At 41.5% G+C, this 16,250-nt stretch overlaps 1 protein-coding gene across 2 annotated transcripts; it reads left to right on the forward strand.

Annotated features, from left to right (window-relative positions):
• Positions 1-424: 424 nt before the first annotated feature.
• Positions 425-15,971, forward strand: kmo (kynurenine 3-monooxygenase). 2 transcript variants are annotated; one of them, XM_080482201.1, is made up of 16 exons: positions 425-559; positions 1,281-1,379; positions 1,660-1,729; positions 1,816-1,913; positions 2,404-2,493; positions 3,005-3,053; positions 4,946-5,033; positions 8,063-8,228; positions 8,317-8,388; positions 10,370-10,491; positions 11,011-11,158; positions 11,470-11,527; positions 11,620-11,702; positions 13,472-13,573; positions 13,658-13,717; positions 14,980-15,971. In XM_080482201.1, exons 2-16 carry the CDS (start codon positions 1,314-1,316, stop codon positions 15,124-15,126), a joined length of 1,419 nt encoding a protein of 472 aa, XP_080338327.1. In that variant the 5' UTR covers positions 425-559; positions 1,281-1,313; the 3' UTR covers positions 15,127-15,971. The 2 variants fall into 2 exon arrangements, 1 of the variants encoding a protein (XP_080338327.1); XR_013936081.1 differs by lacking the exon at positions 425-559 and having other exon boundaries at positions 1,265-1,379; positions 11,620-11,686; positions 14,980-15,638.
• Positions 15,972-16,250: the final 279 nt, after the last annotated feature.

Here is a 16,250-nt window from a genome sequence, read left to right on the forward strand (position 1 = left end):
CATGAAGATTTTTATTTCTGTCCAATTAAAGTCCCAAATCGTCCAGATGATAAAAAAAATATCACATGCACCATCCCCCTCTTCTTTCATGAATAGAATATTTATTTGATTAGGTTGATTACTAACAGATCTCTCTCTCTCTCTCTCTCTCTGTGTGTGTGTGTGTGTGTGTGTGTGTGTGTGTGTGTGTGTGTGTGTGTGTGTGTGTGTGTGTGTGTGTGTGTGTGTGTGTGTGTGTGTGTGTGTGTGTATAAGTGAGATACTCACTTTTTGCCTATTAATCCATGTCTGCACTCACCTACTGACAACACTTACAGGTCACAAAATGCTTATTTAACTTTATTTTTAAACACCACCTCCACTTTTACAGCCCCTGTCCCTTTAAATCAAAAAAGTTGTGGGCTTACTGGTGACTAAACGTTCTGTACGTGGGGCCTTCCCCGGTACACCGCTGGGACTTGCCACAGCCTCGGTGACCCTGAGTTTGGTTAAGTGGTGTAGAAGTTGGATTGAACGTCTGAGGAAAATCAACATTGTCTGCAAACCGATTTCCCCTCTGGTATTAGTAAAGTATTTCTATTCTAACAAGAGGAAACAAACGCTGTTTTCAAGAAACCTGTTTTCATTCTACTCCTAAAAAGAGGGATGTGTAAAAATATATTGAGATCAACTAATTTTCTTATTTTTCCTTAATTATTTGAACATGTCCCTTTTGTACAATGATAATGTGATTTAATGCGCCAACAAAATTCTTCAGTTTTATGTGTATCAGAGTGTGCTGTCATAAAATAGCCACTAGATGGCGACATAACTCTTTACGTATAAATTGTATTCCTCAGTTGTGTTTGGGAAGTGACTGCGTCCTAATCAATGATCTACTGTCCAGGGTCAGATTCAGGTGACCTCTGAACAGTAGCACGGTTGTGATGATCTGAGTATAAATTAACTGTTCATAAAACTGACCAAACTTTCTAAAAGTTTAACAAGTGGTATGCTGTGTGTACTGCAGTGACTGTGTGGTGAAGTAAAGACCTTGATCCAACATAAAACAATTCAATCCATTGAAATGATTCAGCTCAGACACACATGAATGTATGTTTCAGTCTGTAGATATCAGAGCAGGTTATCACACTGCCAGGGCAGCACTCTGTTATCACCGGGCTTGTGTTTGTTCTGAAAGGAGAACTGATTTTGAAAGCGTCGTGTAAGTGGTTTTCACGTTGCTCCTCCTCCTTTAAACCTTAACTCTGGAGTCCGGTGAATTCTTCTGAATCACACAGTGAAAGGGGTCAGACCACCGCTGAACCCAGAGCATGATGGACGAATCAAGTGGCGCGCACACCAAGAGGAAAGTTGTGGCTGTAGTGGGCGGAGGTCTGGTAAGAAAAGAAAATGAAACTGAATTTTATATTCTCTCTGGTGTTTTGATCTCCTCACTGCAAATGTACTTTTTTTCTATGGATGCTTGCCTCTTTAAAAAGGGTCAGTATCAAAAAGCAGGAAAAAGGAGACATTTTCACAGTTAAGAGTGCATAGGAATGTTTTATAAAAGGTTGTAAATGTGTGTTTTGAAATGCCCGTGTTGACCATATCCTGTTTACTGATACTATGATTTAAATGTACCAAGCACAGCGGTTTTGTGTCTCTTCTCCTGTTGAGGTGGGGTCGCTGAATGCCTGCTTCTTTGCCAAAAGAGGATTCAATGTGGAGGTCTTTGAAACTCGAGAAGGTAGCTTTGAGAACTTCTTCTAACCACAAAAGTAAAATCACATAAGTGAAAAGAAAAACAAACCTGATTGAATCTCTTTTGGACAGACATCCGTCAGGCGAAAATAGTGAGGGGGAGAAGCATCAACCTGGCACTGTCTCACCGAGGCCGGCAAGCTCTGAAACATGTGGGAATGGAGGAGAAGGTAAGTTTCAATCACACCTATCCTCTGTGACTAACACCGTGGTAAAGGGATTGTGGGCCGAAGTCGAAGTAGGCATTTTGTGTATTTCTCCAATAAATTAAAAAAAAAAGTGAATATGGTGCACTCCCTTCCAAATGTTTTATTCTTGCGTGAATGGTCAGCGGTCTTTTAGCTGGTCTGCATGTGTTGCACTGAGATTGTTATCCACGCCTGAGGACCCTGCATCAGCCTCTCATTTTATACACTTGCATGACTTGTCAGCATGACAAAATAAGACCTGCTTATCCAGGCTTTCATGTGAAAGCCTTCAAGGTCATACAACGAGTCACTGCACAGGGCGAGAGATGTTTGTCTCTTGCTTGATGAGTTGCTTGATTTGGTACCTTAAACATGAAGTTCATACAGAATTATTTATCCTACATGGCAATATATGTCTGATTTAAGATGTTGTGTTCTCATAGTAATCTTTTTTTTTTTTTTTTTTATGCAGATTGTCTCTCAGGGTATTCCCATGCATGCAAGAATGATTCATTCTCTGAGTGGGAAGCAATCCCCAATACCTTATGGAACGAAAGGACAGGTAAATCTATCTTTACAACGTCTGTTTTAATATGTTAATACGTTGTCTCCACACCAACTCCTCATGTTAGAGGTCTCTTAAACTGACCGTGCTCTACTTACACATGTTCATTGGTTGAAAAATGGTTACTTTGTGTGTCCAGATTCAGATTAAATATTCAACTTGCAGTTTGCTCAACCTTCAATGTATTCACAAGCACGTGGCTGAATGCAGGTCGCTGCACTTCAAGGACAGGCAAAGTGGCGACTGCAGGAATCATTGTGCCCTGTAAAACATGTCAGTCCACCCACCTTATATAGGTTTAAGCTTTTAAAAGCTGCACAGTTAGGCTGGACACTCATACAATTTTCCATCTCATGATGAAACAAAACAAAAACGACCAGAAACGCAGTCGACAAACGTGAAGCCATGAATCCAGGTAGACGAGGGAAACCCCAGCGGCTTCCTGCTCTCATTTTAAAAGCAGTTTGAGAGGATGTAGCACTAAAAGGCAGACTGTTGTCCCTTGCAGTACATTCTGTCCGTGGACCGAGCCAATCTGAACAAGGAGCTGCTATCAGGTGAGAACCGTGACGGTGTAATTTAATAAGAACATGGCCCTGAAGCCTAGACGCTGACAAACATTGTTGTCGGAAATGTGGCACAGTCAACACAACAAGGCAGTTTAACACTCCAATGAAAAGTTGTCCACTGAAATGTACAGTGCAGACTTTTAAATAGCCTCAAATGGTTATTAAAGGTTAAATTTCTGGCAGAATTTCTTGTTAACATGTACAAATAGTTATAAATTTTACATTATGTGCCACAATGTAGCAAATCCACTTCTGTTATCTTAAAACTTAATAGAATGAAATGTTTTGATTTCTATTGTGTCGGGGTGGAGCAGCACTCTAGACATGTTTTGGACACAAAAGTCACAAAACAACACGAGTGATACCAGATCATCACAATGGGAGGATTTCTCATGATTCCTAAACGTATATGAATGAATATCCTCTCTCTTAATGGCAAAACAGGCAGTGTGACTGAGGGAAAACTACAAACACTTACTATTTGGTTTCGAATTATATGCAGCCCACTGTAGTGTCATGTTATGTTATACCACGGAATGATTTGCCATATGTTGTGTCATGTCACTTCCTGTTTTGTCACGTCATGCTCTGTCATGTCATGTTTGAACTTGGTCACATCATGTCTCAAGTTTTGTCACGTCATGATTCAATCACGTCAAATTTGATCATGCTGTTCACGTCATGATTAGTCATGATTTGTCATGATTTGTCATGCTTCCTGTCACTTTGCTTTCTTTCACATCACATTATGTTGTGTCTCATTACATGACGTGTTGCTTACTTCTAGCTTGTTTACGTTTAGAAAACTAAACAACTTGAAACATTCCTGCTTGTGGCCTTTCATTACATGGTCTATTGCATTGGACAGCATTTGTTTCCACTTGCATTATGCGGCGGCACTCACAATAATTGCTTTTTCATTGATAAAAGAAAAGAGTTTGAACCATTTGAACCTGGATGGATTTGTCAGAGTATCGAGAAGTCACTGTAATTATTATGGATTGCGTTTGAACATTTGAGCAACTGAAAACAGTTTTAGTTTTGATTGTTTTTTGTTTTTTTTAACATATGAACAAGAGCTGAAGCTGACAGTTTTGTGCAATAACTTAGATGAGTTGCATGAAACTGGTTCAGGCCAAGCTGTGCTGTTTTCGCTATGCATGATTGAAGTGAGAAAAAAATGTTATAGTACAGCATTTTAGCAAATACCAAGCAAGACTTTGATTAAGAGCATTTGTACCGTTTTCTTATTACACAAAGCTGAAATTTGACCGTCAGGCTCTTCCTCCAGAGAAGCTGTTCTGTTTTCTTTGAGTTGAGCCTCACAGCTTCAGTCACTCCCCGTGGACGAACTTCATGACAGCTTTCTAAACTGCTTCCATGCGTCAGGTGACGTCAGAGGGACGTGTTTGTCTTTTAGCTAAAAGGATTTTGCAGAATATTTAATGAAGCGCCTCTGTGTATGTTTGGAGATAAAGCACGTCAGCGTGGCTCTGCTTTTAATTAGATTGTGCATGAAAGCGGCCGACAGTGAAGCTGTCGCTCTTATCAGGGCCGATCCAGGCTCCTGGAGCGAACATGGAGATAAAGAGATTTTAGAGAGTGTGACAGCCTAAACATTGGTTTTTCACAAAAATCTGACACACAGACGGACTGTTGCTTTTCATGTGATGCATGCTGATCAGCATTCGGCCATTCTCCCCTAATTGGTTGATTGACTTTTTTCGCCGATGCTCTTCTTCCTCTGTCCATTTTTATCAGAGTTGTGAAAGTTTCCTTTACACTTTAACGGGCTATTTCTCAGCCACAGGAAACTATGTCGTGTCAAGCGCACATGTGATGTTTACGTTCTTTCGTTCTGTAACGTTGTTGTCCTGTAGAGGCAGAGACGTATCCAAACACAAAGCTGAACTTCGAACACAAACTGAAGGACTGGAACGCGGAAACGGGGCTAATGACCTTTGTCAGGTAAATAGTTACTGATGTTGTGAATGCAGCCCCCAGTGACAAGGAGAGTGAGCCAAGAGGCGGTATGGGCTCATCTGTGTATTAACTCCGGCTTTATTGATCATGTGAAGGAGCGCGGCCTTGGACATGTTAACCACGTGAGGTCTCGGACAGCATTAAAAACGTGCTCTTTGAAGCCCCCCCCTTCCCCCCTTGTGTGACTTTCCAGTTGCTTTGTAATTGGCTGCTCTTGAGGTAAATGTGACGCACAGTTTACAACCCAATTAACACAGGAACACCTTCGGGTCTTTTTTAGCTGCGTGGATTAGTGACCTCCAGTCCCCGTCCCCGTCCCCGTCCCCGTCCCCGTCCCCGTCCCCATCCCCATCCCCATCCCCGTCCCCGTCCCCGTCCCTTCACTAGTAAATTAACACTGTATGCTGGAGCACAAACGCTGTTCTATTTCGACTCGGAGTCCTTCAATTAAATTCAGCCTTATCGAAAATGTGACATAAAAAAGAAAAAAAAAGAAAAAAGGAAGACATTTGAAGTCCGTGTAATCATTTCCATTTATTTATTTTACGGGCTTATCTGAAAATGTGGATTACAATTAATTCCTGCAGCTTTTTGCCACGCTTCAATGCACTTCACCAAAATGAAGCTTTACATGAGCGCTCCAAACATCCCCGCTGCACATCCTCGACTCTCCGTCCACCTGCAGCTCTCTCCGGAGATCCTGATGATAGCTGGTGTTCTCCGATACTTGCCAGGAAATGTCCCGATAGCGATCAGCATAAAATAGCTGCTCATGACCTCTGCTCCTCTTCCAGCCAGCTCCATACTGATACAATAATCAACTTCATTAGTGGAAATGAAATAATATGCCAAAGAGGAAATGAGACACAATCAACATCGCATGATGCAAGCGCACGCAGACAACAAGAAGCAATTGCCTTTCCTCGGGAAGCCGTCACGAGGAGACCACACACTGTCAGATTTGCTTGTGCACGGGGGGTCATTTACATATTTCTGTCATTATCCTGGAGGCGTAATGAAATCAGTCAATGTCAATTGTAAATCTACTTACCTATATATGTGACAATGACATCAGAGACCTGCTTTGTAATCCAGTGATGGGTGCTTGGAATTGTATACAATAGGATTAGTAGTGTGGCTTCATAAATAAGTGTGGGTTATTGAGTCGGTACTGTTTGGCCACTCTAATGAAGTAAACCCAAGCAAAAGTAATCATGTGGCCTCAGTTCAAGGAAGAAGAGAGGAAGTAACCAGTAAAGAACAATGACTTACTCTTTGAAATGGTTGGTCCTGCAGTGGTTCAGTGTAATGACGAACACTCTCACTCACAAAAATGTAACTATCATATGTCATCGCTGTAGGCCCCGTCTCTTATCCCATTGGCCAAAACATTAAGATGAGATACAAAAACAGGAGCCGTCCAAACTCAAAATTCAAGAAGCTGTCTCACTCATGTTTTCTATGACATGTGCAAATCCATCTTTTGTTAAACTAGTGGTCGTGAGGTAAAAAGTTCCAATAATGTCTCGGCAATTTGAGGTAATGCAAATGAGGCTGGTTAGTCATGTGCAGAGGAACTTTATATGGGACTATATAGGCCAGTTTTGATGCAAGTAGCTGAGAACTAAACAACCCAATTACTTTCTTATAAACAAGATAAACCTTTGAATATCTGATAGTGGGATTACAATCTAGTTATATGTGAGCTGAGTGTCTCCGTCTTGACGCAGAACTGAATAAGAAGCAGAAAGTAAAACTTACCATCTCACACATAACAAAATACTACATAATGCTTCACAATCATACTGCCAAGATGAGTTAAATCAAGGAATTGAATGTTGCATCTACCAATTTTGTTTGTGATGGTACACATAACATTTTTGGACACAGGACATGGGCCATATAAAATCCACCTGTTCCTTTAGTTTGAGACAAAATATTAGAAAAATAAACTGCTGGCAGTGTGAGTGAGGAACCATGAAGCTCTACTTCTTTGTGCAAATTAAAGTTCACAACCTGCTTGAATTTCTTTAAATAGGAAGTCAGAATCTTGGGGAAAAATGTCAAACGTCTTTAGGGAAAACACGAAAACTCCACCCAACTAAGGCCTCTGGCTGTACTGTGAATGTGTTCACTACTAAATAAAAAACGTATGTAAGCACAGCCAGAAAGAGAGAAACTTATTCTCAGTGGATCACATGTAATGGAAAAGATTGCGAAATGTCTCTCTCATTACTCACGGTTTGTTATGTTGCAACATTACATGTCATCATGTATCCTGCAAGGATCATTAAATCAGAAGATGGTTTGCTCGGGGAAATACTGTGAACATTTATTCTGACAGATGCACCTGAGTCCACACCGGTCGTTATTGTCGCATCATATGCGAGTCGTGGAGGTGTGACGGCAACACGTCAGACTGCTTCCAGTCATGTTGGGAATATTCACTCCTGCTGTTTACTGCAGCTTTTTAATCAAGCAGCAGATGTAGCAAGAGTCCGTCATCTGGGACCTCAGTGATTCACCAAGATGAATCAATTATCAGACACTATATATATATATATATATATATATATATATATATATATATATATATACACACACATATTGTTTCCTCTACATTCATACAGAATAATTGTAAAAGGAGAGCCAGAAACACAGTTTAAGTGAACTCTTTCAAAGGAAAATATAAAGTATGAGAACAGAAAGTGGCGGTATGAAGCTTCCACTCTGAATCAGACCTGGAGCGTGTTTCCTCCGTCTACACACCTAAAAATAATTCTTTTAAACCTGGAGTGTCGGCCTGCAGGCGACAGGCGTTTCAGCAACTGGGACATTAATTCCTGGAAGCTTAATGAAGAGCAGAAATTTTACCGCTGCCAATTAGATTATGCGAACTGTGTGGGATTCTTTAGTTAAATGGCCTCCAACCTGAATGTTGAATGAAGTTTTGAGTTGCGCGTTTTGTATTCCGATAGATGACTTGTTTTTGCCGCTGCCACTCTGCTCCTCAGATCCGATGGGTCCGATGGGCAGATTGAAGCCGACCTGATCGTCGGCTGCGACGGAGCCTTCTCGGCCATCCGGAAGCAGTTCCTGCGTCGCAGCCGCTTCAACTACAGCCAGACGTACATCCCTCACGGCTACATGGAGCTCACCATGCCCCCCGTCGACGGAGAGGTCAGTCCTCACCGAGGCAATGGCGTCCCCCTCCTCATAGGATCAGTTTTCCTGCTATTTATTTATTTATTTATTTTGTCATTCGCAGTTTGCTATGAAGCCCAATTACCTGCACATCTGGCCCCGAAACACGTTCATGATGATCGCCCTGCCGAACCTGGTCAGCCGGAACGCTCTTCTCTTTCCTCCTATCTGGCGATCTGAGACATTATAGGGATCGGTGTGTTTGAGAGAAAGCATACGACACAATGCAAGTTGTGACGGAGAGACTTGATCTTAATCACGTCGGGAGACATCCCGGCATGATTGACCTCTGAGGTGTCCTCATCCACTTAATTAGGCACACTTGACCGCCATTCGAGGCTTACGCAACAGAAAATGTCTGGGAGTGCATGTCGTGCCTTCCTTACACTCCCGGCGGCCTCCTTCTTACCTGCCGTTGCCTTTTATTGTGTCACTTTGCTCCGTCCCTGCTGTCCCTCTTAATCCCACAAAGATTTTTTTGCTTCCACACGGCTGAGTCAGCACAACAGTGTTTCATTATTGTTTTTCTGCCCTCCTCAGTGAGAACAGGTGAAAGGAGCTGACACTGGAGTGCATCTGCGTTGTCACTCACTGCCCTAGTTCCCAGGAGCACATTAGATCTAAAAAAAAAAAGAAAGAAAAGAAAACAAACATGTGAAGGGTATCCTTCCTGCGGTGGATGCCATGGTAACGAGGACGGTGCTAAAAGGTCCTGAGGGAGGGTTTTTGTGATGCTGCTCAGACGGGCAGCTAATGGCTCACCCAACCGCCTCAGTGCACCTTCATCCATCACCGCGGATCGAGGAGTCAACAAAGAGGGAGGATTTCTACTCCCTTAAAACTCAAAAAACACACCATTTAATATAATGATGAATGAAGCAATTCTATTGGGAATAGCAGAAGACGGTTTATGTAGAGTGAATTACTCTTTGAAACCATTAAGGTGGGATTTTCCTTGTATTACTGCCAATTTTGACGTCTAAATCCATTGACGATATTTTCGGGAGGGAGGTACATTTCATTGCAATCATAAAGGATGAGGTTAGACTGGCATAGAATCGTGTCGAAACTTGTCTGTCTGTCTCCACGGAATAGTATGGAATTGTAGGGCTTTAAGTAAATGTCCAATAGTGATCCTGAGTTGAACCTCAATCTGTTTACCCCCCTCTTCATTCAGAATGGCCAGCTTCCAGGAATCCACTGTTGTTTTCCCTCCACTGCTCAATGTGCTGTCATGCAGCATTAATAATTTAACACTTGGTTCACATTAGTTTGACCGTTTGCCCTCGAGCTGGTGACCATTTTTGAAAAGGTGCGATGAGCTTACTGCCGATACATATTGAGTGTTCAGAGTAACATCTTCTAAAGAAAAGATACTTCAATACCATTATTTGTTACAACCAAGACCAGTTATTATCTTATTATAAATGACAAAGTACAAAAAAAAAAAAAAGAAATAAAATACTTGTATGCCATCAAATCATTACAGGAGTGAAACTACAATTTTAAAAACAACTAAAATGGGGCAAATAGCAAAAACAAAATATGCATAAATGGTGACGAATGCTAAAATAGCCTAAAAAAAGAAAATTACTAGAATTACTGAAAGAAAAAAAAAAGATCTGAACATAAGGGCGAAACGTGCACAACTGCTTAAAAATAGCCAGCATGGTTAAAAAGCTCAAATGTACAAATTGTCTGAAAAATGCTTCGAAAAAAAGGATGAAACTGCTTAAATCAGGTATAAAAAGAGCTGAAAATGTGATAAAATGTTTACCATCCTAAATTGTAATTGAATCTTGATAAAGGCAACGTACTGTACGTGATTCAAAACTACTGTATATATGAGACTTTAGAAGCTGTGTCAGCCTCATTTTAACGGTTAATGTGTTTTGTGGCTCCATTTAAATTTGATTTAGGGGAAAATCACAAAAAATTTCTCTATTGGTCATAAAGGTTGAGGTCTTGCACGTTGCAGTGGAAGAGTAAAAACGATGCGTTTTCACTTGAAACGTAGTTGGGTAAACGCCCCTAATAGTCATGTGTTTGTGAATGCAGAGACGTAATTTGACATTAAGTGTGTCACAGCAGGTTCCTGCGTCTCTCCTCCACTGCAGGACAAGACTTTTACCTGCACCCTCTTCATGCCCTTCGGAGACTTTGAGAAGATCACCACCGGAGAGGAAGTCATTGAGTTTTTCCAGAAGTACTTCCCGGACACCATTCCTCTAATTGGGGAGTAAGTGACTTCCTCCGATTCTCATTTCTGTTCCCTCCGTTTCTCTCGTCTGGCCTTCATCCCCTCATCCAACCTTCCAGGCCAGCCTCCAAAACTCTTTAATTTCCCGTCGTCTCGTCGACCCAGGCCACACTCTCAGCCGTGACCCGTGAAGTGTGAAATTGCAGACTTATAGTGACACGGGACGTTATAATTTGAGGTGAACCGTATGCTGCGGGTGACTGAGAGATTGGGTCAGAGGCATGAGGTGGAGCGACGCCTGAGGCTTTTATTCACGCGGCCTCGCCACGGCGACTTTTTCCAACGTGCTAAGATACGAACAGCTGTAAGCATGCTTCCATTGCTCCGGGTAACTGTTTAACTTGACTCGAGCCGACGAGGCACGGCTGGTTTCAACGTATTCAGATGTGGCGGGCAGTCTATTTCGCAGTTGTATATTCCGAATGAAATTGCTCCTGCCAAATTAGATGACTCAAATGAGGCTTGCAGTTGTTTCACTGCTGTTTATGCCTTTTGCAGCGATGCTCTCCGAAGAGATTATTTCAGACTGCCTGCGCAGGCCATGGTGTCAGTGAAATGCTCCCCGTATCATATTGGCGACAAGTGTGTTCTTATGGGCGACGCGGCCCACGCAGTGGTTCCTTTCTACGGGCAAGGAATGAACGCGGTAAGTAATATTAATATCGGCATCTGTTAATTACATCTCAATACAATGTGGCAGATAGGAACTATGAACTTTCATGTGGCTCATACAACAGCTTCTTGGGTGAAATAATTGGTATTAAGTTCATGATAAACATACATTTAATGGCTTTTATTGATGTTTTCCCCCTCCTAAATCACTCCATTGCTTCTGTAATAATCACCGTCACCACTGGATGGCGACATATCTTAACATTTTGGTGCAGGTGGTAGAAAGTTGGTACTCCTTACTAAAGTTTTGAGATGGAAAACAATTCATCTATTCTTGCTTGACAGGGCTTTGAGGACTGCATTGTATTTGATGAAATATTGGAACAGTTCAACGAGGATTTCAGTAAGTGCTTTCGTAAATGAACAAAGGAAACCCAGAGGTAAAGCTGACGCGACAAGAGAGATGTTAATGCTGACTTTTGTGTGTCTTTTCAGGTGCTGTTCTGCCCGAATATACCAGAGTGCGAGTTCCAGACGACCACGCGATTGCAGACCTGGCCATGTACAACTACGTTGAAGTAATTCTTATGTGTTTAAATATGTCCAATACACGTCATATTTAAAAAGTCCAGTATGTGAGGTTCAACCCATGTCGCATTAGTCTGTTGAGAGGTTTCAGGAGCAAGCACTGTAATGTGCATACTGTGATCCAGTTTTGAAAGCTCTGGCATTTTCTTCTCTACATGTCAGAGTGATTCACTGGGAGTCTGCAACTTGTGACTCTGAAGCCACATTCTATCCTCAGTAGCAGCTCTCTCAACTTTTCAAAATAAATCTGTGGAAATAAATGTTATGTTTAATTTGCAAACCATTTTCGAAGAGATATGCTGGCTCAAAGGGACAGGAAAAGGTTAAATGTCGAGGGAAAAAATGCAATTGATCAAAAGAATTTAAAAGAAAGAAAAAAAAGCCTGAAAATAGAAAACAGCTAAAACCCAGAAAATAACTGAATTTCTTTCTTCCCATTTTAGCTCTTAATAAAGTTTGATTAGAGCACCAAATAAAAGCCATTTTGAAAATGACAGATAAAATGTTTATTTAGGTATACTTTAGTCAAAAGCTTCAGTGAGCCTCAACAAAAGGTCCAAAGCACCACATGTGGCTCCAGAGCTGCAGGTTGATATATATATATATATAGACATTGATTTCTTTCATCTGACAAACTGTAAGTGAAAGCATAAATAAAACGGTTGCAATGCATCAATGGCATATAATCCTTTAGCTCTCATGCAGCAGATTAAAAGCCGATCGACTGGTTCGACCATTTTTATTTGCGGGAAAACAACAGTGAGGGTTGTGAAGTGGTGAGGAACCACTGAGATCCATTTTTTTGCCTCCACTTGGCGGGTACTCCAAAAAATAAAATAATACAGGAAAAACTGTCAAACTAAAATGATTAAACTGGCTTGTACAGCTTTTTTTTTTTAGGAAAAAAAACAAAAAGAAAAGGTGGAAAAAGAAAAAAAGAAGGAAAAGAAAAAAAAACTTGATAAAAGATGAAAAAAGGGGGGAAAATTGAAGGGAAAGAAAACGATAGCTACTGTACCAAAAACTGCACTTATGAAATGCACGGCGCTAAACAGCTAAATAGATAAATCAGCTAAAATAACCATAACATTGCTAAAGTAGGGAAATCCATTAAAAAAGTCTTTAAAAATGGCTCCAAAACTAAAGATATTATAAAGTATATCTAAATTACAACTATGTGTCTTCATCAATGCAACCTCAGTTTTTGCATGAATAGCCTTTTATTATTCTTATTCTTATTCTTATTCTTATTATTATTCTTATTCTTATTCTTATTCTTATTCTTATTCTTATTCTTATTCTTATTCTTATTATTAATTTTTCTTTTTTAGAATAGTTTTTTTCTGCACATAATTAATGTTTGCGGCTCCGGAACAATTTCATTTGGTGGAAATTCAGGAAAACGTCTCTTTTGGTCATAAAGGTTGCAGACTCCAGTCCTAGAAGTTTCTACTTTAACTAGCTTTTCTTGACCAGATGTATGGAGATGTGATTCACAGCAGTAATGTCAGTGTGCTGACCCCGATTATCCGCCGAGATTCACACTTTCCACCACATCTGACTGCTGTACAGCTTTCTAAACTCCCTCAATAGAAGGTCACGGTCAGTAAGTGGACCAAGCTCCGTCCGCTGCGGCAGCCACTGCCAACAGAGCCAACAGACCGTTTGGTGCCTCTAATGTGGCTGAAAGATGCGTTTGACGACTCCACAAATATGCAGGACAGATGGTTTACGTCACGAAGTTTGTTTTGTTTTGTAGATGCGAGCGCACGTCAACTCCAAATGGTTCCTCTTCAGAAAGCACGTCGATAATGTCCTTCACTTCCTCATGCCAAAGACAATAGTCCCTCTGTACACAATGGTGAGTGTGCATCCTGAAAATCATTACACCTCACTTTGTCTGCCCTGTAATCCATATCATGTTTTGTTTTTTCACCATTTCTAGGTCACCTTCACCAGGACCAGATACCATAAAGCTGTGGAGCGCTGGCATTGGCAAGACAAAGTAAAACACAAATGCTGTTTTCTTTCTCCCTCCCTCTCTCTCTCTCTCTTTCTCTTGCGAGCGATTTATTTTAGGATTTTAGTGGATGATTTTTCAAGCCTTTGAACATTACAAGTATTGTAATTGGGGACTTGTTTGAAGTGTCAGTACTACCAGCAGCGAGCGTGAAAGACGGGACGTGGCTCTCGCCGGGTAAACACTTCCTCTTTTTGGAAGCATTTTGATTTACTCTCCCGCAGACAAACACGGCGCCGCTGCATCGAGGAAATGTTCTCTGATTTTCCCGTCAGTCCTCGGCTCTGTCATGTGGCCTGGTCAGATGGATAAGCAGGGATTTTCACACATTTGTAAATTGTTCGAACCCCGAAGGGACGAGCGGGCAAAGGGCGAACTGACCTCTGTTAAGGGAGCGAGGAAGCTCCAGACGTACAGAGAGAGAGGATAAATCTACTGAGATGATAACATTGAGTTTAGACTGAAACTGAAAAGCTGGGCTCTTCTGAGGCAGGGGAAGTGTCAAGTGAGGGGAAGTTGTTAGCGTTTTAAGATGAACCACGAGGTCACAGAACAAGATCAAGAACAGACGTGAGATGTCAAAACTAGAGCTGTCAAATGATTAAATTCTAATCAGATTAATCACGGGGTTCCTGTGGATTAATTTAGATTATTCGCAATTAAATATCATACCGTTTTAATCTGTATTAATCACGTTTCATTTTACATGCGCAAACAGATTCAAGAAAGAAGGGAATATGCATATATACTGTATATGTGTGTGTAGAGCATGAGACTCACACTCTCAGGGTCGTGGGTTCGTGTCCCACGCCGGGCGCCACCTTCCCGTGGGCTCACCACCTGCAGGAAGGTTCTTAATCGTTGCTATGTGATCTGGGTGACGGTGCTCAGACTGTCACCCCCGTGACCCGGAAACGGATAAGCGGGAGAAAATGGATGGATGGATATAATTGTCTCAGTAATTACAACAACTTCCAACTTGTGACGCAAAACAGATACATTTTCAACTTCACAAAAAACTTCATTTTTCCCATCAGCATGTGACTTCCTCTCTGAGATGACCTATAAACGATGAGATCCATACTAAGACATGTTCGCAGACAGTGTGGGAGCTTTGTCTTGCCTTAAACAAGCGGAGTGCCTAAACGTGGCATTATTTCACAAGCCGTAGTGTAAACGTGTGAGGAACAAAGCGACACATCTGAAATCCCAGCTCACGGTGTTGTTCCCTTTTCATTTCTTCACAGGTGATAAACCGCGGCCTGCTGCTGAGTGCTGCCGGCGCCGTATTGGGAGGCGCCTACCTGCTCGTTAAAAATCCTCCAGATATCGACAAGCTGGCCGTCCCCGCTGAGAAGCTGTGGAGCAGAATCGTGGCCCTCAGAAGCCCGTGAGCGCATCTGCATCCGCCCGACAGGTGCCGGGATGAGGCGCTCGGATAAGCAAAGGGGCGGGGAAGTGTTCCAGATTTTAATTGGATTTTGATTGAATTATAATGTTCAAAGGGAACGCTCTGTCAGTGAAATTAATGGACCGCAGCGACTGTCTTAACTTGTGCCATTGGTTTTTATTTGGAGAGAATGGATTGTCTCAAATGCGCACAATAAAAACAAAAGCATCAGTGTTACCACAGACAACGTGTAAAGCACACGTGTGTGAGATGTTTAGCTGCTTTTGCACAAAATGTGATAACAAAAGTTCCATCAGCTCACCTCAGGCACGGTCTTTGTTTTTCTGTGGATCCAGTTTTCATAAAAGCAAATTGATTGAAAAGGTTGAATAACGCTCCATTTACCACATTTTTGCAGTTTTTCATCAAGCACTTTGAGAATAAAGTCAGAATACAATGTTGAGAATAATGTGGAAATGCCTCCACTGGTCTGTCATTAAAGTCGGCTTCAAACTGATTGTAACAATCTTATAAGTTCACAGCTCGCCACACTGTACGCCACGACGTTAGTGTGTTGCACGACGGAAATGAATCACATCCTATAACAGAGCACTCGTCTTGAACTGCCTGGCACAAATACATTAACGTAATCTAAAATACTTATTTTTATGTTTTGATTGTGAATCATCGTTATCGCACTGCTAAACTTTGTTTTATTAAGGCCCATCGCCGAGAAATAATGAAATAGTCTTAACATCAAACCATACCAGCAGTGTCATGTTGTGAAAACATGCCACAAGCAGGATTTCAGTTTTTTTGTGAATTAAAGTTTTTGTAGAAAGTACAATGAACATTTTGAGGATGAGCTGGTATCTTTTATTAGCCAAAACAAAGAAAAGGGTAGTTGCATTTATAGGTGAATATGTCATCATCTCACCTTGAACTTACCTGAGTTTGACACTTCTATTGTAGATGAATTGGAAGCAGGCACAAACCACTGGATGGTGTCTCTAAAGCCTCGTTTCCACAGTGCCCCTTGGTGCCGGTACGGGTCAGGTCGGAACCGGTTGTTGTGCGTTTCCACTGACTCAGAACCGTTACCAACCGGTACCATTGGTAACCATTTCT

Source organism: Lipophrys pholis (assembly GCF_963383615.2).
Source record: "Lipophrys pholis genome assembly, chromosome: 15".
Classification (NCBI taxonomy): Eukaryota; Metazoa; Chordata; class Actinopteri; order Blenniiformes; family Blenniidae; genus Lipophrys; species Lipophrys pholis.

Excerpts from the sequence above, each read along its gene's own strand:
- kmo (XM_080482201.1), top strand. The coding sequence starts at position 1,314 with ATGATGGACGAATCAAGTGGCGCGCACACCAAGAGGAAAGTTGTGGCT. Across the intron at positions 13,574-13,657 it reads TAGTCCCTCTGTACACAATG|GTCACCTTCACCAGGACCAG; the intron begins GTGAGTGTGCAT and ends CACCATTTCTAG. Across the intron at positions 13,718-14,979 it reads GCTGGCATTGGCAAGACAAA|GTGATAAACCGCGGCCTGCT; the intron begins GTAAAACACAAA and ends ATTTCTTCACAG.